Source organism: Podarcis melisellensis (assembly GCF_964234715.1).
Source record: "Podarcis melisellensis genome assembly, chromosome: 16".
Classification (NCBI taxonomy): Eukaryota; Metazoa; Chordata; class Lepidosauria; order Squamata; family Lacertidae; genus Podarcis; species Podarcis melisellensis.
The window spans coordinates 9,561,442-9,582,113 of record NC_138533.1 but is presented as its reverse complement, the minus strand read 5'-3'; the positions used below and the strand labels follow the sequence as shown (position 1 = coordinate 9,582,113).

Below are 20,672 nucleotides of genomic sequence, written 5' to 3'. Positions count from 1 at the left end.
TCTTGTAGTTTGGATCCATTGCTCCGTGTCCGCTTCTCTGGAGCAGCAGAAAACAACCTTTCTCCCTCCTCTATGTGACATCCTTTTATATATTTGAACATGACTATCATATCACCCCTTAACCTCCTCTTCTCCAGGCTAAACATGCCCAGCTCCCTTAGCCGTTCCTCATAAGGCATCGTTTCCAGACCTTTGACCATTTTGGTTGCCCTCCTCTGGACACGTTCCAGTTTGTCAGTGTCCTTCTTGAACACATTCCATGTCTATTTCTTTTTTACAATATACCTTGTACCATCACAAAGCCTCCTTAAAACCCACTAGAGTTGTCTGTTCGTCACATATAGTTTTCAGATAATCCGTGAACTTTCCCCAGTCCTCGATGAATTTGTGATCTTTCTGATCAGGTTGAGCGTTTTCAGGTTATGCTCCGCGGAGACCCGGAAGTAACGGAACGCGTTACTTCCGGGTTTTGCCGCTTGCGCATGCACAGACGAATCAAAATGACGTCACACGCGTGTGTGGAAGCGGCGAATCGCGACCCGCGCAGACACAGGTTGCATTTGCTTCTGGATGCGAACGGGGCTCCGGAACAGATCCCGTTCGCATCCAGAGGTACTACTGTAAGACAACAGCGACCAGGGATGCAGAGGCGTTTTTTAGGAGATGGGACTGTGGGACTCAGGCTCTTTTCTGCCGGGGCACCAGATCTCCTACCACTTCCCAAACACCCCCTTAAAAAAACCAATACCACTTTTTTTCTTTGCTTACAAGGCACAGTGCAAGAGAGACCCTGGCTGTTCGGCATCCTAACACAAACTGGTGATTTGTGGCCCAAGTACCCAACACCACAGCTGCTCCGACGGAACGGGACAGGGGGGCAACTCCCCTGCCCTGCGGGTACATTTGCTAAAAGATGGTGGCACCTTCAGATGGAGCCTGAGGCAGGCCTTCCCTGGTGGTCAGTCCCAGCCTGGATAAAGAGGCGCTGAAAGAAATAAGTGGAACCAGTCCGTTTTTATTACGAAGAAAAGAAACGGGCGATTTCCAGGCAAGATTCGTGAGGGGAGGATTCCCTTAGGGAATGACATCCCTCATAAACACACACACACACACACACACACACACACACACACACACACACACGAGTTCTCTCTCACACACACATACACACACCTTCGCCCTCCTTTTTCACCAGTGCAAAGACTTGTTCCCTTTCCCCCCCAGAGTTCCTTGTGTCCAGGTTCCGAAACCAAAAGCAGGGACTTTGGAGCCAAAATGGCGCCCAAATGGCGGAGGTTTCCAGCCAAGCTAGGAGTGCGACTTCTGGGCAAAGGGGGGGAAACAAAACGAAACACAGCCCTGCCTTCGCAAGGGTGCAAAGCCGCCCTCCTGTAAATCCGAAGCAGCCAGCGAAGCGAGTGCCAGGAAGGGGCTGGGGTTGTCGTCCTCATCGCCCGTTTCGGCCAGAGAGGGGCACCGCAGGAAGAGTCCGTGGGCCTGGCCTGGCCCGGGTTAGATATTGTGGATGTGTAATGACGGGCCGGACACCATGGGAGGAGGAGGAGGAGGAGCTGGCCTGCGTGGGAAGCAGAGAAAGAAGGAAAGGTTCGCGCTGAGGCGTACATGTCATAACAAGTTCTTTTTTTAATTAACTTCACTGGAGCAGGGCTAGGGAGCCTTCCAGATATCGCCGGACTACAACTCCCATCATCCCTGACCATTGCCCATGATGACTGGGGGCTGATGGGAACCGGAATCCAATAAAGTTAAGTTACAACATCCCTGACCACTGGCCAGCACATACAATTGGACGCCATTTTGAATCGCTGCACCATTCAAAATTGCACTGCATTTTTTTTTGGGGGGGGGTATTTATTTGTGCTTTTATCTTGTATTTTTATTTTGTGAACTGCCCTGAGATCTTTCAATGAAGGGTGGTATATGAATCGTAATAATAAATAATAAATAAATAATAATAATAATAATAATAATAGAATTCCCAAGCAACATTGGGTATGAGGTGACTATGAAATGAACCATTATTGCCGCATTTACGCAAATCTAATGCGCCATCAGGAACGCGGGTGGCGCTGTAGGTTAAACCACAGAGCCTAGGACAAATCCCCGTGATGGGGTGAGCTCCCGTTGTTTGGTTCCAGCTCCTGCCAACCTAGCAGTTCGAAAGCACAAAGTGCAAGTAGATAAATAGGTACCGCTCCAGCGGGAAAGCAAACGGCGTTTCCATGCGCTGCTCTGGTTCGCCAGAAGCGGCTTAGTCATGCTGGCCACATGACCCAGCAGCTGTCTGAGGACAAACGCCGGCTCTCTCGGCCTATAAAGCGAGATGAGCGCCTCAACCCCAGAGTCGGTCACGACTGGACCTAATGGTCAGGGGTCCCTTTACCTTTAATGCGCCATCAATTCTAATGCTCACCCCAATTTTCGCAACGTACCGTATTTTTTGCTCTATAAGACTCACTTTTTCTTTCCTAAAAAGTAAGGGGAAATGTGTGTGCGTCTTATGGAGCGAATGCAGGCTGCACAGCTATCCCAGAAGCCAGAACAGCAAGAGGGATTGCTGGTTTCACTGCGCAGCGATCCCTCTTGCTGTTCTGGCTTCTGAGATTCAGAATATTTTTTTTCTTGTTTTCCTCCTCCAAAAACTAGGTGCGTCTTGTGGTCTGGTGCGTCTTATAGAGCGAAAAATACGGTAATTTGGCCAAAAAAGTGCACATTACATTTGAGTAAATACGGTATTGAGAACATCTAAAACCACCCACAGCACCGTTGAAAGGCAGGGCTTCCCAAACTTTGGTCTCCGGCTGTTGTTGGACTACAACCCCCATCATCCCTAGCTAGCAGGACCGGTGGTCAGGGATGATGGGAACTGTAGTCCAAAACCAGCTGGAGACCCAAGTTTGGGAAGCCCTGGTTTAAGCCGCTTGTCTTGCCCACCACCCCTCTCCTCCAATTCCCCGCAGCTGGAAAAGAAGCAGCCGTCTCCCTCTCGGCCTCTCCCACCCCAGCCGCCTCCCGTTCTTCCACTCACCTCGATGGCAGCATCTGGACCCGAGGGTCATAGTTGGGAACAGCGCAGAGTTCGGCCCGGGGGGGATCCGAAGGGAGCGGTTTCTGGGGTGGCGGAGGCTTGGCAGGGGGCTGAGAGGGAAAACAGAGGGAGCCTGAATTAGGGGAGGCGGGTTGTGACGCGTGCTCAAACGCTTGCACACCACCTCACGCTAGCAAGGGGGCGGAGGCCAGAGAGGTGCAGAATATTTATTTTTAGACCCTTCATTAAGTGTGTGGGTGCGACACCACACACACACACACAATGCAAAAATAACACGTGTGCATGAGCAATTTTTCCTGACATCTTTGCGAGGCGGCTGCCGCACACTTCAATTAACCTTACAAAATGGCCAAGGTTCTCTCATTTTTCTGCTTGCTTTGACGGCAACTTAAGTACGTAAGGAGACTGGATCCGGCCCACGGCCCATCCAGCCCAGCATCGTGTTCCCACAGTAGCTAACCAGATGCCCCTTAAACGAATATATCTACCGTATTTTTCGCTCTATAAGACGCACCAGACCACAAGATGCACCTAGTTTTTGGAGGAGGAAAACAAGAAAAAAAATATTCTGAATCTCAGAAGTCAGAACAGCAAGAGGGATTGCTGTGCAGTGAAAGCAGTGATATCTCTTGCTGTTCTGGCTTCTGGGATAGCTGCGCAGCCTGCATTCGCTCCATGAGATGCACACACATTTCCCCTTACTTTTTAGGAGGAGAAAAGTGAGTCTTATAGAGCAAAAAATATGGTATATTTCCATGGCTGGTGTCAAGCTAAATTATGCTCAGAGAGTGGAACCACGTAAATGAGCTCTGTGGGCCTCACTTCACTTGTGGGCCCCAGCAGCTGAATAGTGTCGAGCTCTGCACCGTTACAAGTTTCACTTCTTTCCCCTGGGAAAAGGGATTGTTACCCCACTCTAGGCAACTCCCAGCACCCTTGACAAGAAAACAGCTCCCAGAATTCCTTGGGGAAAGCCATGGCTGTCCTTTTTTTAAAAAAAGTTTTATTCATTTTTCATTTTCATTCATTACATGCATCTCAAATTCTTAACGTTTCCTATATATTCCTCCCTCCCTCCCCTCCAAGACTTGCTCCCCAACTTGTGCTCCTGGTTTGTTTCTATTTTCATCCCCTTTGCTATCTCTCAACAGAAACGGTTATTAATAACATAACATCAAACCTATAAACATAAAATTAACGACATCATCTTATTTCACTGTCTTCTAAACATTTTCTGGTACTAATAAAGTGAATACAAAAAAAATCCTTCCAGTAGCACCTTAAAGACCAACTAAGTTAGTTCTTGGTATGAGCTTTCATGTGCATGCACACTTCTTCAGATACACTGAAACAGAAGTTTCCAGACCCTTCTATATAGTGAGAAGGTGGGGAGGGGTATTACTCAGAAGGGTGGTGGGAATGGGTGATTGGCAGATAGCTGTGATGAGCCTGTTGACGACTCTTAACGACTGCAATAGGTCTTACAGGAAAAAGCAAGGGGTGAGAAGGTGAAAAATGGCTTTGTCATGTATAATGAGATAAGAATCCAATGTCTTTGTTCAGACCAGGTCTCTCCATGGTTTTAAGTTTGGTGACAAGTTGCAACCTATTGTAAGACCTATTGCAGTCGTTAAGAGTCGTCAACAGGCTCATCACAGCTATCTGCCAATCACCCATTCCCACCACCCTTCTGAGTAATACCCCTCCCCACCTTCTCACTATATAGAAGGGTCTGGAAACTTCTGTTTCAGTGTATCTGAAGAAGTGTGCATGCACACGAAAGCTCATACCAAGAACTAACTTAGTTGGTCTTTAAGGTGCTACTGGAAGGAATTTTTTTGTTTTGACTATGGCAGACCAACATGACTACCTATCTGTAATAAAGTGAATGTTTATTTCAATCCTGCCATCAAGTCTATTGCCTTTCTTTGTTTCTGCAAATATAATATGAAGGGTTCCCAATCTTTTTCAAAGTCTCTGTTGTCTTTTTCTCTTAGTCTTTCTGTCGTTTTTCTCTTGATCTTTCTGTCATGACAGAATGACAATGACAGTCGTGGCTGTTCAAAGTGGTACACTGGGTTTTAAACACCAACGACTGGTTGTTGTGTCCCGTGCCTAAAATTTGCCTCAGGCCACAGTGGCACCATACATCCCCCCCCCAAAATAATATTTATTATTTTCAGTAGATAAACATAGTAAAAAAAAAAAGATTAACAATAATAAAAACAAACAAAAAATAGGAGAAAAAGAGAAAAAATAAAAAAGATACATACAACATATTACCACTTAATTACAATTAAGTACCATCCATCTTCATAAACATAGTATTTGACTTCCTCAAATCTCTTCCATCCAAATTTCTTAGTAATTATATGTAGCAGTTTCCAATATCAGAGTTTCAAAAAACCATATCACAGTCCTAATCATATTACATAGCTTTCCTTATCGTACATTTTCTTATTTATAAATTTAATTCCATTTTAATCCTAGGCCTAATTGTTTCTTTCAAGTGGTTACATATCTTTAATATGCACCATACATTTAAAGCACGGGGATAGCCCATTAAACAGCCATGGCTTCTCTCAAAGAATTCAGGGAGTTGTAGTTCGTTCTGGGTGCCGAGAGTGGTTAAGAGACCTCCCCATTCGCCTCACAGAGCTACAATTCTGCAGGTGGATTAACAATTAATCCCTCTTCCTGGGGAAACTCTGGGAATTGTAGCTCTGTGAGCGGAGCAGCTTTCTTCTCCATCCACCTGTCTAATCCTCTTTCAAAGCCACCCATATCGGCTGCCCTCTCTGCCTCTTGTGGGAGTGAGTTCCACAGTCTTTCCTTTTGTCTGCTCCAAACCTCTCGACATTCGGCGTCCCTGGATGGCCGCAAGGTTCCAGTATCACATGAGATGCTAAAGAAGGCTGCAATCCCACTTACAGCAACGCTAGGCTCTCTTGGGAGCTTCCCATCGGCCGCACTTCCCAGAATAAGTTGGAGTTCTTGTTATTAAATATACCAAGAAAAAAGCACACCAAGAACTCAGGCCAATGTAAGTTTCAATAGTGGGAGTGGTCCCTACTCGCAAATCAATAGTCAATAGTAACCTTAGAGTTTTAGGATATATTTATCCGAAAGTCTTCAAACTTACACGACCCTTTAAAAATTAGGTAAGGAACCAAATGTTATATAATACTGTGGTACCTCAGGTTACATACGCTTCAGGTTACACACTCCGCTAACCCAGAAATAGTGCTTCAGGTTAAGAACTTTGCTTCAGGATAAGAACAGAAATCGTGCTCCGGCGGCGCGGCAGCAGCAGGAGGCCCCATTAGCTAAAGTGGTGCTTCAGGTTAAGAACAGTTTCAGTTAAGTACGGACCTCCGGAACGAATTAAGTACTAAACCCGAGGTACCACCGTACTGTTTTATAAATTATAATTTATGATAATTGAGAATTTAAACGTATTTTCATGTAATATTTGATACTTCCAGATGATGAAGGTGAATACATCGAAACAGGGCCCTGTCCTGGTTTCTAATCCATAACTGACTTCTGACGTCTGCTCAATGATTGAAACTGAGACCTCCACGACGAATCTGGACTAACATGAACTTATCTCTACTCATAAACTCTTATCTCTAATTCTGTAATGAACTATTGTGTTGTACATATTTTTATGAGTTTGAGTTTGTAATCTCTGTTACGAGTTTGTAATCTCTATTTGAGTCTGTAACCCTTGTCAGAATACATACTTTTGAATGGATTAGTTTTTGTTAAAACAAAAAAATTCCTTCCAGTAGCACCTTAAAGACCAACTAAGTTAGTTCTTGGTATGAGCTTTCGTGTGCATGCACACTTCTTCAGATACACTGAAACAGAAGTTTCCAGACCCTTCTATATAGTGAGAAGGTGGGGAGGGGTATTACTCAGAAGGGTGGTGGGAATGGGTGATTGGCAGATAGCTGTGATGAGCCTGTTGACGACTCTTAACGACTGCAATAGGTCTTACAGGAAAAAGCAAGGGGTGAGAAGGTGAAAAATGGCTTTGTCATGTATAATGAGATAAGAATCCAATGTCTTTGTTCAGACCAGGTCTCTCCATGGTTTTAAGTTTGGTAATAAGTTGCAATTCAGCAGCTTCTCTTAGTTTTTGTTACTATTGACTATTGATTTGCAAGTAGGGACCACTCCCACTATTGAAACTTACATTGGCCTGAGTTCTTGGTGTGCTTTTTTCTCGGCATTTCCCAGAATGCCTTGGGTATGACATCGCACTGCTCTGCTCCAAGAAGCGCAAGCAGCACAAAAAAACACCAGGACCGTCTCCAGCAGCTTTCTGCTTGGCCCAAACCAGGATGAGAGCCAGGTAAGGTAAAAATTATGGGATAAAAATTCTTCCCCATCGGCCGGGGAGGATTAGGGCTGGAATTTCCCGGACAACTGGGATTCATCCTTGGAAATGGATTTCGGATGGAATTTATCAATATTCGGTGTATGGAGAAGAGGGGTAGCTCCCTGTTTTCGGAGGGGAACTGGGGGAGGGCGTTTCCCCAGCCTGAACTGAGACCTTCCCATTAACTCCCATCCACCTTCCACCCTGCCCAAAGAGACCACCCTCCTCCCTCTCAGAAAAACCACACACCACCACCAGGAATGGCACCATGCTGCCAGTTACCTGAGCATCTTTAGGAATGGGGTCAGCAGGCAATGGGCGCGTTGGGGGCACTGGCCTGTCCTGGACCGAGGCCTGGGCAGAAAGAGGAGGTACAGCAACAGACAAGACATGCTCGGGTGAAGAAGAAGAAGAAAAAGATTGGGGGGGGTGTTGTATGTTGGGGGAGCAGCTCTGGAAGAAGCAAGGGAGGGCCTTGCTGTTTACTAAGGGCAGGCAGATCTGGTTTAAGGGAAGGGATGTAGATGAGAGAGGTAGAACGTCTGCTTGCCCCCAGAGGGTCTCAGAATCTCCAAGCAGGGTTGGATAAAGACCCTGGAGAGCCACCACTGGGTGGAAACGATGGCCTTACTCAGCAGCAGGCAGCTTCCTATCTTTGTATTTGTTCAGAACCATGAGGACCGGAACCTTAAATGTTTTTAAGGTTTGGCTGCGACTCAGAAACAGAGCATGCAGGAGGACTCCGTTTCAGCCTCCGGCATCTCTCAAGGTAGGGCTGGGAAAGGCTCTCTTGTCTGAAAACCTGGAGGGACCCTGCCAGTCAGCTTAGACCACGGATGAGGGAACCTGTGGTTGGATTTTGCTGGATTCTAGTCCTCTTGTTTGAATTATTTTTTTAGTGCAGATTTTCTTGTGCTACAGAACAAACAAGGAAAAGTACATATAGTACCTCCACTTTCTAATTATTATTGTTGTTAGAATTTATATACCGCCCTATACCCGAAGGTCTTAGGGCGGTTCACAGAATTCACAGGGACTTTTTCACGGTTTGTTGACATTCAGTATGAGACACTGTTGTCAGACATTGTGCAGATGGGGGGAAAGAGAGGGGAGAGAGAGAGAAATAGGGAGAATAATGACCTTTTGTTCTATTGCAGTGTTTGGGCAGGGATTTTGTGCCACCGTCACGCAGGTAGGTCTATCTATCCTATCTATTTACTTTCATTGGCACTGCGAGAGACTGGAGGGCCCAGAGCTTGGTTTGTTGCGTTCAGCTGGTTGCAGTGTCGTTTGTTGGTGAAGGGAGCCGCGTTGATGGGTCAAATTAGTCATATTGATTCGTATGCTTGGCGGGGGGGGGGATAGGTCACTGTCTTGTGCTGTGCATGTAATAAAGGGGAGTCACACCGGGGAGGGGGGAGGCATCCTCTTTTGCTTTTCCTCCCCATGCTAGCTTAAGTTTGTTGGCTAACTTTTTTAGTAGGGTGGTTAGTCCCCATGGTTCTGCATACAGCTCCGATTTAAAGAGGAAGCCAGGAAGCGGTTGTTTTTTAAAATACAGTGGTGCCTCACAAGACGAAAAGAATCCGTTCTGCGAGTCTCTTTGTCTTGCGGTTTTTTCGTCTTGCGAAGCAAGCCCATTAGCGGCTTAGCGGCTTAGCGCTATTAGCGGCTTAGCGGGCTTAGTGGATCAGCTGATAAGCGGCTTAGCGGCTTGGGAAAAAGGGGGGAAAGGAAAAAAAACCCCGCAGGAACTCGCAAGACATTTTCGTCTTGCGAAGCAAGCCCATAGGAAATTCGTTTTGCGAAGCACCTCCAAAACGGAAAACCCTTTCGTCTAGCGGGTTTTCCGTCTTGCGAGGCATTCGTCTTGCGGGGCACCACTGTACCAAAGTTTGTCCATTGTGTCTATCTAGCTCAGCACTGTCTACACGGACTAGCAGCCCTCTCTCCCAGGTTTCAGGCAACACTTAGCTGGCGATGCCATCGGGGATTGAATCTGGGACACCTGCACACAAAACACTGAGGCCCTGCCATTGACCGTCGCAGGAGACCATGCAATGGGGTCAAGGGACAAGCCGCCCCTGCCCCTCCTTCTTCCCGCTCCGTTACCTGTTGACCCTTTGGGATCGGGTCAGGCGGAAGAGGCTTGGATGGTGGGTCAGGTCGAGAGTCATCGGGGGCAGCAGGCTGCAGAGAGACGGAAGGCAGCGCCACAAGGAAACCAGAGAGCAGATTGGAAGAGACAGAGATAGAGATAGAGAGATAGAGAGATAGAGAGATAGAGAGATAGAGAGATAGAGAGATAGAGAGAGAGAGAGAGAGAGAAGAGAAGAGAAGAGAGAGAGGGTGTTATCATTCCGGCCTGTGGCATGCATGGCTAGGGGTACATGAGAGGCACACACATTCATGCAATTGCAACCATGCAAGGAGAAAAGAGTGACAGACAGAGAGAGAAACAGGCACCCCAAAATTTCTCGTCCATTTAGGAATTTAATTCTGAGTCTTAGATCGGTCCCAGAACATGTTGCAGAGGCTCTGCCACGAACACCTCGTGTGAGTAAGAAGAAAGGGGTGTCCCAGAGCACGTACAGAGTGCCTTAAACTCCACTGGGTTAAACTGCCACCAGCCTGCCTGAATCTGGTTTGGGAGGCTTAGGAAGGAGAAACTAAAGGGCGTTCCAAAATTAAGGAAGGGGGTCTTCTCCTAGTTGCATTTTAAAGAATCCCACTGAGCCTCAGGAATTTAAAAAATAAGCATTTAGAGGTCATATCCAGCCATGCTATACTCAGAACAAACCCACTCAAATTAATGAACCTAATTGAGTCACATCTATTCTGGCTTAGAACCAGGTTTCTACAAATCTGGCACAGGATTTTGGTGAATTATAGGAAGCTGCGACCCTCCAGATGTGGATGGACTACGACTCACATCATCACTGGGCGCCGGCGCTGATGGGAGTCAGAGTCCCACCTTTGCAGTAAGGAGGTAGCACAAGCTGTAGTAACACCCTCCAGCCACTTGAGGGTGCTGTGGGACTTTCTCCTTAGCCAGTCCTACCTACACTTCTACCTGCTCTTTCACAATACCATATAGTCTCACCGGGCAACACCTCCCCGTTTTTCTGGGGAAATTGTTCCATTCTGAAGGTTTGCCTTTTATTTAGGGCCATGTTTACAGGGAGAGAGGGGCCTGTGGGCGATTCAGTTCCCTGGGCCCCCTCTTCCGACTTAAAAATTAAACAAAGGGGTTGTGCAGCAACAAAAATGTTGCAGCGCATCCCCAGCTCCTAAGAAAGAGCGCTCTTGTTCAGGGCTCCCAGCCAGCCAGCCACACCTCTGCTTCTGGGACACTCCATTCCATGCCCTCTACCAGCATACTCCATTGCAAAGCCCCCCACCCAACTTTTTTTCTCGTTTTTTAACTCATTACTCAGCATTCGGATGGTAGGCCTGGGAAATTAAGCCCTTCAAACTGAGATGGCACTTCATGATTAAAATTAGTCTTCAGTGTATGCAGCTGAGTTTATATTAAAATATTACATTTAGCATCAAATGCTTCCAGGCTAGCAGGGTGGAAGGGAACTTATCTCTTTTGGTGCAAAGGTACTTTTGGTGCTTTTCTTTCCCCACTAATTCCCCCTCCCCCCAAAAAAACCCGAAACCCACAAAAAACCAAGGTAACACTCTCAGGATGTAACAGGATTGAAGGACCTGTAAGCCCCGCCTCCCAACAGTAACTGACCACTCCCACAGCCAGCCATAGCCACAGTTTCTAAGCCTCGCCACCTGTCAGCAACAATTCAGCCAATCACCCGTGGCAACAGCCCAACCACCATCCATGACCAATAGCAGCAGCGTAGGAGACAGGCCCCAAGCCTCTAGTTACCATGGCAACCAACACACAAATCAGTGAAAACTTCAGAGCAACCTGTAACTGATCTAGACAGATATAGATATCTATCTGTATAGATGTAAACATGCACACACAAATTTACTAAACACAAATTTACTGAACGTTTTATCTGCAACCTTGGAATTAAAAGTTTGCAATGTCCGTAAGGCTGAAAAGTACAACTTAACGAGTTATCACCAGGAAACAAAATTTGACAACTGGGTGTGTGGAGATTATGCGTAAAAGAAGTCTATGAGATTCTGCTTTTCTTCAGACTCTGCACAACAGCCCGCTCCCCAGTTTGGATCCATCGTATTGAATAAATTAATTTTTAAAAACAAAATGTAATAAATATAATAAAGAAGAACTGGGAGAGGTAATTTTTGTTAATGCTAAAATAAAATAAAATTGTTGCTATTGGGGGGTAGGGAGAGAGTGCTTCAGTTCAGTAATTTTAAAACCTCCCTCCTGTATATATATATATATATATTTGGGGGGATTGTTGCTAAAAACACACGCTAAAAATTTCCCTTTTCTTTCCAAGTTCTTTTTGCGGCACTAAAACAGCTTCCTCTCATCCAACAAAAATGCAATTATCATACAACTACATCATACACATGTAGCCGAGAGCCTGCATGGTGTGGTGGTTGTAAGCTGTGTGTTGGTCTAGGACCTGAGTGCAAATCCCCACTCAGCCATGAAGCTCACTGGGTGACCCTGGGCCAGCCACTGCCTCCCAGCCTAGCCTACCTCGCAGGATTATGGTGGGGATTAAATGATGAAGGGTGAGAATCATGTACTCCACACCCTGGGCTCCCCGAAGAAAAAGTTGGAAGTATAAACGCAACAAATAAATAAAGTATCCCACCCTAGCTCTGAAGATGGAAGTTTAGGCCTTACATCCAAAATAACATCCAAAGAACATACGTTCCTACCCATTAGTATGGAAGGCGATACACAATTTGCATTAACCACAAGGTTTTATAGTGTTAGGGGACTATTAATTTTTAGCCATGTGCATAAAAAGGTGTATTAAAGGTAAAGGTACCCCTGACCATTAGGTCTAGTTGTGACCGACTCTGGGGTTGCAGCGTTCATCTCGCTCTATGGGCCGAGGGAGCCGGCGTTTGTCCGCAGACAGCTTCCGGGTCATGTGGCCAGCATGACTAAGATGCTTCTGGTGAACCAGAGCAGCACACGGAAACACCGTTTACCTTCCCGCCGGAGTGGTACCTATTTATCTACTTGCACTTTGACGTGCTTTTGAACTGCTAGGTTGGCAGGAGCAGGGACCGAGCAACGGGGCTCACCCCGTCGCGGGGATTCGAACCGCCGACCTTCTGATCGACAAGTCCTAGGCTCAGTGGTTTAACCCACAGCGCCACCCGCGTCCCTGAAAGGTGTATTGATTCGTGGCAAAAAGGTCTTTGTGCTTCAAACCTTGGGCCAAGTTTAGTTAGTCAATTCCACCCCCTGCCAAAAAAAAACCCTAAGTGCTTATTTGCCAGACTTTATTGTACCACTGTCAAAGCAGCACCCCTCCAAATTCTTCTGGTATCTCATTATTACAAGTACATATCCTCCAACATTTCTCCGATGAAAATAGGGACGTCCCATTCCATAATGATATTATTTTACTATTTATAGCCTGCCAACCTGACTGGTTTGCCCCAGCCACTCTGGGCAGCTTTCAACATATATAAAAACATAAGACAACATTAAACATTTTTTTTTAAAAACTTCCCTATACAAGATTGGCTTCAGATGGCTTGGAGCATGGGTAGGCAACCTAAGGCCCAATCGCCTTCTAAGTCCGGACATGGACGGTTCGGGAATCAGTGTGTTTTTACATGAGTAGAATGTGTGCTTTTATTTAAAATGCATCTCTGGGTTATTTGTGGGGCATAGGACTTCGTTCATTTTTTCTTCAAAATATAGTCCGGCCCCCCACAAGGTCTGAGGGACAGTGGACTGGCCCCCTGCTGAAAAAGTTTGCTGACCCCTGGCTAACATTTCTCCGATGAAAATAGGGACGTCCTAAGGAAATGTGGGACATTCCGGGATCGAATCAGAAACCGGGACGGCTTCTCCAAATCAGGAACGTCCCTGAAAAAATAGGGACCCTTGGAGGGGCTGTGAGTAAGCGGTTTGAACCGTAAGATGACATTGTAATAATCTAACGAATTAGTAAATGAAAGAAATGCAGCGATCACAGCTGGCACAGCCAGGCGCCACCCACATACGAAGGTGGAAAACCATCACTTACCTTGGAAGTCGGCATGAGCTGGAGCTCAGTATTCTGCCTGAACTGTGGGGGCCGGGGGCGCCCTGGGGGGGCTTGGCTGTAAGTCCGAGGCTCCGGGTGCGTGATCCTGATGGGGGAGAACAGGAAGGCCGAGGCCTCGGTCTTAGGGGACATATTACAGGCCAACGCACACATATACACACAGAGAGAGACCAACACGCTTTTGCCTCTGGCTCCGCCCAGCGCTGAATTGTGGCCCCCAATAGGTCATCCAGAAGGGAATGCGGCCCTCAAGATGCAAAAGCTTCTAGAGTCCACAAGCAGCCATCAGGGACTTGGATTTCACCCCAAAGGAGAGAAGAGCACGCGCAAGAGAAATACCGTATTTTTCGCCCCATAGGGCGCACCGGCCCATAGGGTGCACCTAGTTTTTTTTGGGGGGGGGGATAAAGAAAAAAATTATTTCCCCCTCAGGCTTCCCCCAACCCCAGCCCCCAGAACAGGCTGCTATCCGCAAGCCTAGGGAGCCTGGCGGGAGGTTGCGCCGGGCTCCCACGGCTTGCAGAGAGCTGCCGAAGCCCAGAGCGCGCTTCTCAGTGCGCCCCGAGCTTCGGGATGCAGGCAGCTCTCCAGAAGCCTTGGGAGACCGGTGGGAACTCCTGCGTGCTCCCAAGGCTTGCGGATAGATTCCTGAAGCCTGGAGAGCGAGAGGGGTCGGTGCGCACTGACCCCTCCCGCTCTCCAGGCTTCAGTGAAAGCCTGCATTCGTCCCATAGGATGCACACACATTTCCCCTTCATTTTTGGAGGGGGGAAAGTGCGTCCTATAGGGTGAAAAATACGGTATATTTGTATAGAAGCACCAAACCCAGGCAAAGCACCAAACCAGCACCAGATAGGAAGGGGGGGGGGAGCCTCCACCATTTCATTCACACCCAAAAATGACATCAAAGCTCAGCTGTTGCAGGATCAGCCGTATTACCCTCTTTGTTCAGCTGGGCAGATGAATCGCACTTGGGACTCTGCCTCAGTGCTGCAGGGTGAGGGGAGCAGAGTTAGTGTTCCACAGCAGTGTGTGACATTGGGGAGAGGGGAGGACAGAGGTCCCTTTATGGGGCACAGGATGGGTGCGTGGGGAGAGAAATAGCCAGGTGTCAACACAGTGTGAGGAAACAGATGGAGGTTAGGGCAGGAATTATCATTACTGGATGGCATCCAATGGCGCTCTACTTAGAGTAAGCCCACTGAAATGAATGGACCTAAGTTAGTCATGTTGGTTAAGGAGCCTGCGGTCGTGTAGTGGTTAGAGTATTGGACGAAGACCTGGGAGATCAGGGTTCAAATCCTCCGCCCAGTCGTGAAGCTCACTGGGCGACCTTGGGCCAGACACTGTCTCTCAGTTTAAGCTCCCTCGCAGGGGAGAAGGAGGAACTGTGCATGCCATGATGAGCCGCTTGGGAGGAAAGGTGGGATAAAAACATAATAAATAATTTCAGCGGGTCTACTCCAACTAGGGCTGAAACACGATACAACCCATCTCCACAAACAGTTACAGTGGTACCTCGGGTTACATACGCTTCAGGTTACATACGTTTCAGGTTACAGACTCCGCTAACCAGTGGCGTAGCGTGGGTTGTCAGCACCCGGGGCAAGGCAAGTAATTTGCACCCTCTAACCCGTGGATTTGCGCCCGGTGCGGCCGGCCCCCCTGCACCCCCCACGCTACGCCACTGCCGCTAACCCACAAATAGTACCTTGGGGTAAGAACTTTGCTTCAGGATGAGAACAGAAATCGTGCTCCGGCGGCGCGGCAGCAGCAGGAGGCCCCATTAGCTAAAGTGGTGCTTCAGGTTAAGAACGGACCTCCAGAACGAATTAAGTACTTAAGCCGAGGTACCACTGCATTTGACTTCTCCATTGCTTGCTGCAGACAAGTCTCCAAGCAACATTAAAAAAAAACAAATCATAAAAATCATACATTCCGATAGAGCCATTGCAGATGGCTCATAAAGAAAGCCACTAAAAACATTTCTGCAGCAAGATTATATTCCCACCATGGAGGCCACCGGCCAACAGATCACACTCCACTAAGAGACCTGGAAGGAGGAACCTGGAAGTTTCAGCCAGATGCCAATAAAAGTGGAATGATGGCAGCAGGCAGACCGTGGTTGGAAAGACGACTCCACAGACAACTGAAAACGCCCCGTTCCTTGACCACCACCCTCCAAAACTCCTCCAGAGTGAGGAGACCTGGAAAAACGATTCAGATGAACACCAAGGTTGAAGAGGGGGCGTAATCCAGATAGCGTCATATCAGGAGAGGTGCTATGAAAGGTATTGTGGTCCTGAAGTTAAAACCAGCATCGGGAAGGAGATCCTGGCATGACGGCTTTGATCCACCTGGGTGGCCCATTTTGGCCTTTAACGGGACAGAGGGAGGGAGGAAGGAAGGAAGGAAGGAAGGAAGGAAGGAAGGAAGGAAGGAAGGAAGGAAGGAAGGTTCTCATCTTTGCTAGGGCAGCCATTTGGAGGGGACGTTGGAGGAAAAGTGGGGGAGTCATTTCGCGGGGACACCGGTGGAAAGCAGGGCAGGGATCAAAGGGCAAGGAGGGTGTGCCGTCCATTACCTGTACTGGCAGCTGGTGCCCTTGCCGATCTGCCAGAGGCGTTTGTGGAGGCCGACGCGTTTGGTGCAGCAGATCCCGAGGCAGAGGACCAAGACCAGCAAGAGGGCCGTCAGCACTAAGGCGGTCGAGGTGGCGCTGCCCCCTGGGAAGGAGAGGGTGGGGGGGAAGAGGAGACAGTGTGTTATTCAGTGCCAGGCAGACGCACGTCCACAATGCCGCATGCCAGGCTGTATATTGCCCCCGCTGCGTTCCCAGTAACAAAAGAGACCTTGTTCCCAACTCAGTCACCAGCTCTGAATGCCCTACACTGTTATATACAATACGGAGCTATCCACCCACCCGGCAGAAGGAGAGGGGCTGGGGGTTTAATCCTCCCTTCCCAATAGGCTTGAAGCAACTCTCCTGCGGCGTTTGGGACTTCTTTAAGCTGAGAGAAAAGACGTGGCACGATGGGAATCTATAAAATTATGCGTGGGTGGAGACAGTTGTTCTCCCCCTTTCAACATACGAGAGCTGGGTCCATGGGTGCCGAATGTTGGAAGATTTGGGACAGAGCAACAGAAAGTCTTTCTTCACGCAGTTAAACTATGGAACTCTCTGCCACAGGAGGCGGGGATGGCCACCGACTTGGGTGGCTCTGAAAGAGGATTAGATGAATTTGTGGAGGGCAAATCTGTCGGTGGCTATGCATGGCTATTGCTCTGTTTCTGCTGTCAGAGGCTGGATGTCCCTCTGAATACTGGGAGTTACTGGGAGTCACAAATGGAGGGAGCTGCTCTCGCACTCGGGTCCTGCTCGCAGGCTTCCCACAGGCATTTGGTCGGCCACTGTGAGGGCAAGATGCTGGATCAGATGGCCCTCCTTTGGCCTGATCCAGTTGCATGGCTGTTCTTAAGTTCCAACGAGCAACAGTGGGCTCTTTCCTTTACGCCCTGCCTGTGGTCTTCCTGCAGGCATTCAATTGGCCACTGTGAGAACAGGATACTGGACTAGATAGGCCCCTGGCCTCATTCACTCTTCCTAGGATCTTATGGCTGTTCTCTTTCCCTAGAATCTGGCCTGGATACTGATCTCCTCTTGCAATGATGCATTAGGGCAGCCTTTCTCAACCTTTGGGTCCCATCACCCCTAGCTAGCAAGGCTAGAGCTCAGGGATGATAGGAGTTGTAGTCCAACAACATCTGGGGACCCACAGGTTGAGAACTGCGGCACTAGGGGGTTCCTCCAGACTGGGGTTTGTATCCAGTGCTAGTCCTGAGAGTAAACCCACAACACGAACAATTTAGACAGAGTTATTTAAAGGGGTCTGCTCTCTGTAGGACTTTGCTTGGAACAACCCTGGGCTGCTGTGCTTTGCAGCTGTGTTCTGCAACGTAAAGAACGCGAGGCGAGCCTGCTTGGATCTCCTTAGGTTCTTCTTGTCGACGAAATAAGCACATATTCGTGGCGGATTTTTAACCGTCCCCCATGCCATCCTGCTTTTATGAGCAGTTCTGCAACGCTCCCCCAATGTTATCAACATTATTGCCACTTGGAGGGGGGAGTCTCGTGCTATTAGAACATAACAAAAGCAGGACAGAAAAGAGACGCAAAGGGTATCAAGTGCAGGATCGCATACAAAACCATCCTGATGCCATCAGGAGAACAAATTGTCGGGAATGCAAGATAAAAAGGATGTCTGGAAGGGATGCTAGGGAGATATAACGACTATGTGGCTGGTTTGTATATGCCTGAGTATCCTTCAAGGCTGTGTGACCTTTCACTGGGACCTCCTTTCTGGGTCTAAGAATTATGTGCACCTTCAAGTTTTTTAATTTGGAAGAGAAAAGGAAAAAAGCCAGCCTCGGGCTACAGCACTTTTGGGAAATCACTGTTGTAAAAGAAAGCAGAAGAGCAATTGTCTGCCTCCTTTGATGGTGTTTTCCATCGCTGTTACTGATGTTTTATTTTCAAAATTGCCTTGCCTCGCAACGTTTACGGCTTCCAGAAGAGGCTTTGAAAGCATGTGTTTCAACACATGAATATGATTTAAATAATGATGATTAGGTAGATATAAGTAATAAAATAAAATAGAAGTAAGTAATAGAAATAAGACTCCTGGCTAACCGTGCCTTTCTTGAGCCAACTGAGTTGTCAACAGGCCCAGAACGGGTGTCAGATAGGAATGTAAAATCAGCATGGCTGCTGGATCAGGCAAAAGGGTCACCTGCTTCAGGATCCTGTTCTCCCAGTGGTCAGCTGGATGCCCATAGGGGAAACTCAAAAGCAAGACCTGAAAGCAGGTTATCAATGGCAGCAATGGAAGCTAGCGGCTAGAAAAATAGCTGAAGTCCTTTTCGAAGGTTTTGATGCGAGAAGTTTGTCTAGTCGCATTTAAATAATAATAATAATTTTTTATTTATACCCCGCCCTCCCCAGCCAAGCCTGAGCTCAGGGCGGCTAACAAGCAATAATAAAAACAAGGTGAGTGATTACAACTTAAAAACAAAATTAAAATACAACATTAAAATACCGAAACATTAAAATACTAAAATGCCTCATTAAAATGCCTCATCGCAGGAGGAGAAGGAAAAGAAAAAATAAAGAGAGGGAGGGAATCAAATTGGCTCCAAGCCAAAGGCCAGGCGGAACAACTCTGTCTTACAGGCCCTGCGGAAAGAAATCTGATCCAACAGGGCCCTGGTCTCATGAGGCAGAGCATTCCACCAGGCTGGAGCCAGTGCTGAAAAGGCCCTGGCTCTGGTTGAGGCTAATCTGACTTCCTTAGGGCCTGGGACCTCTAGGGTGTTGCTATTTATGGACCTTGAGGCTCCCCGTGGGGCATACCGGGAGAGGCGGTCCCATAGGTATGAGGGTCCTAGGCCCTGTGATGCCACTTGAAACAGTCATGGCTTCTCCCAAAGATCCCCGGGATCTGGGGTTTGAAAAGGGCGACGAGAGCTGTTAGGAGCAACCCCTATTCCCCCCAGAGAGCTACAATTCAGCCTTTGAAAATTGCAGCACTTATCCCCACCCACTGGGCCCCATGGCTACTTACTTGACTCCATAGCAGCCGACCCGCTGTCTATGCTGCCCCCCGACCCACTGCTCAGGCAGTTTGGAGGGGCCCAGCCAGACTGACAATGGCAGTGTCCTTTGCTGTTACATACCTGCAAACAGGGAAGAAAGACCCACAGAAGGAGGTGACTTGGCAGAATCGGAAGAGGCCAGAGCACTTTCTTTTTTCCCTTCACTTTCCCCACATTGTGGCCCATGAGCATCCATCAAGGGGTTACCCTCGGAGGCCCCAATCCGCCTCTATAAGAGATGGGGCTGCTGAAACTCAGCCTCCATCCGTGCAAACAGTTAAATCAGTATCATACCACTTTAAATGGGTCACGGCTTCCCCCGAAGCATCTTGGGAAACTGTAGTTTGTTAAGGGGACTGAGAGTTGTTAGGCAACACCCCCCCCCCATTCCCCTCACAGAGCTACAATTCCCAGAGGGGTTTAGCAATCTGTCATCGCAAGGAACTCTGGGAATTGTAGTTCTGTGAGGGGAATGGGGGGCAGATTCCTGGCTTCTAACTCCCCTCCTTTCCACACAGTAGAGTAGTGGCAGGTTCAGAGGTGCAGGGTGCCTTCACGATAAACACTGCCACACCCTTTTTACCAAGATTGTACAATAATCTTACAATTCTACTCTGGGCAGTTTCCAACAGAATAAAAACACAGGAAAACATCACACACTAAAAACTTCCCAATACAGGGCCTCCTTCAGATGTCTTCTAAAAGTCATATACCGTATTTTTCGCTCTATTGGACGCAGTTTTTCCCCTCCAAAAATTGAGGGGAAATGTGTGTGCATCCTATGGAGCGAATGCAGGCTTGTGTCCAGCAGGGAGAGGCTGCATGGGGCTATGGCTTCTTTAGCCCTGCGCAGCGTCTCCCAGCAAGGAGAGGCTGCACAGGGCTAAAGGGGAAGCCAAAACAGCGAGCGGGATCCATCCCGCTCGCTGCCTTGCCTTCTTCCATAGCTGCGCGCAACCCCTCCGGCAGGGAGAGGTTGTGTGCAGCCTGTACGTTGCTCTTTGGGGCTGGGGGGGAGAATTTTTTTTTCTTGATTTCCCCCCCCCCAAAAAAAAACTGGGTGCGCCCTATGGTCCGGTGCGCCCTATGGTGCGAAAAATACGGTAGTTATTTATCTCCTTGGCATCTTATGGGAGGGGGTTCCACAGGGCGGGCGCGACTGCCAAGAAGGCCCTCTGCCTGGTTCCCTGTAGCTTCACTTCTCACAGTGAGGGAACCACCAGAAGACCCTTGGAGTTGGACTTCAGTGTCCAGGCTGAACAATGAGGATGGAGACGCTCCTGAAGGTATACAGTTGACTTCCAAAACTAAAGCGCGGCTTCTGATTGGCTGCAGGAAGCTCCTGTAGCCAATTGGAAGCCACAGTAGCCCCGTCGGGCGT

General features: G+C 48.2%; 1 protein-coding gene across 6 annotated transcripts in view; it reads right to left on the bottom strand.

Moving 5' to 3' along the window:
* Nucleotides 1-995: 995 nt before the first annotated feature.
* The window catches only part of ADAM15 (ADAM metallopeptidase domain 15), a 53,336-nt gene continuing 33,659 nt past the window's right edge, over nt 996-20,672 (bottom strand). For 2 of the 6 annotated variants that reach the window (XM_081891395.1, XM_081891393.1), the window contains exons 18-25: nt 19,261-19,372; nt 16,224-16,365; nt 14,579-14,629; nt 13,619-13,724; nt 9,570-9,647; nt 7,740-7,811; nt 3,050-3,159; nt 996-1,576 (exon numbers count right to left, since the gene is read on the bottom strand). In XM_081891395.1, the coding sequence (XP_081747521.1) occupies nt 1,513-1,576; nt 3,050-3,159; nt 7,740-7,811; nt 9,570-9,647; nt 13,619-13,724; nt 14,579-14,629; nt 16,224-16,365; nt 19,261-19,372 (735 nt within the window). In that variant the 3' untranslated portion in view covers nt 996-1,512. The remainder of the gene's footprint in view (nt 1,577-3,049; nt 3,160-7,739; nt 7,812-9,569; nt 9,648-13,618; nt 13,725-14,578; nt 14,630-16,223; nt 16,366-19,260; nt 19,373-20,672) is intronic. The other 4 variants (XM_081891396.1, XM_081891394.1, XM_081891397.1 and 1 more) reach the window with 4 other exon arrangements.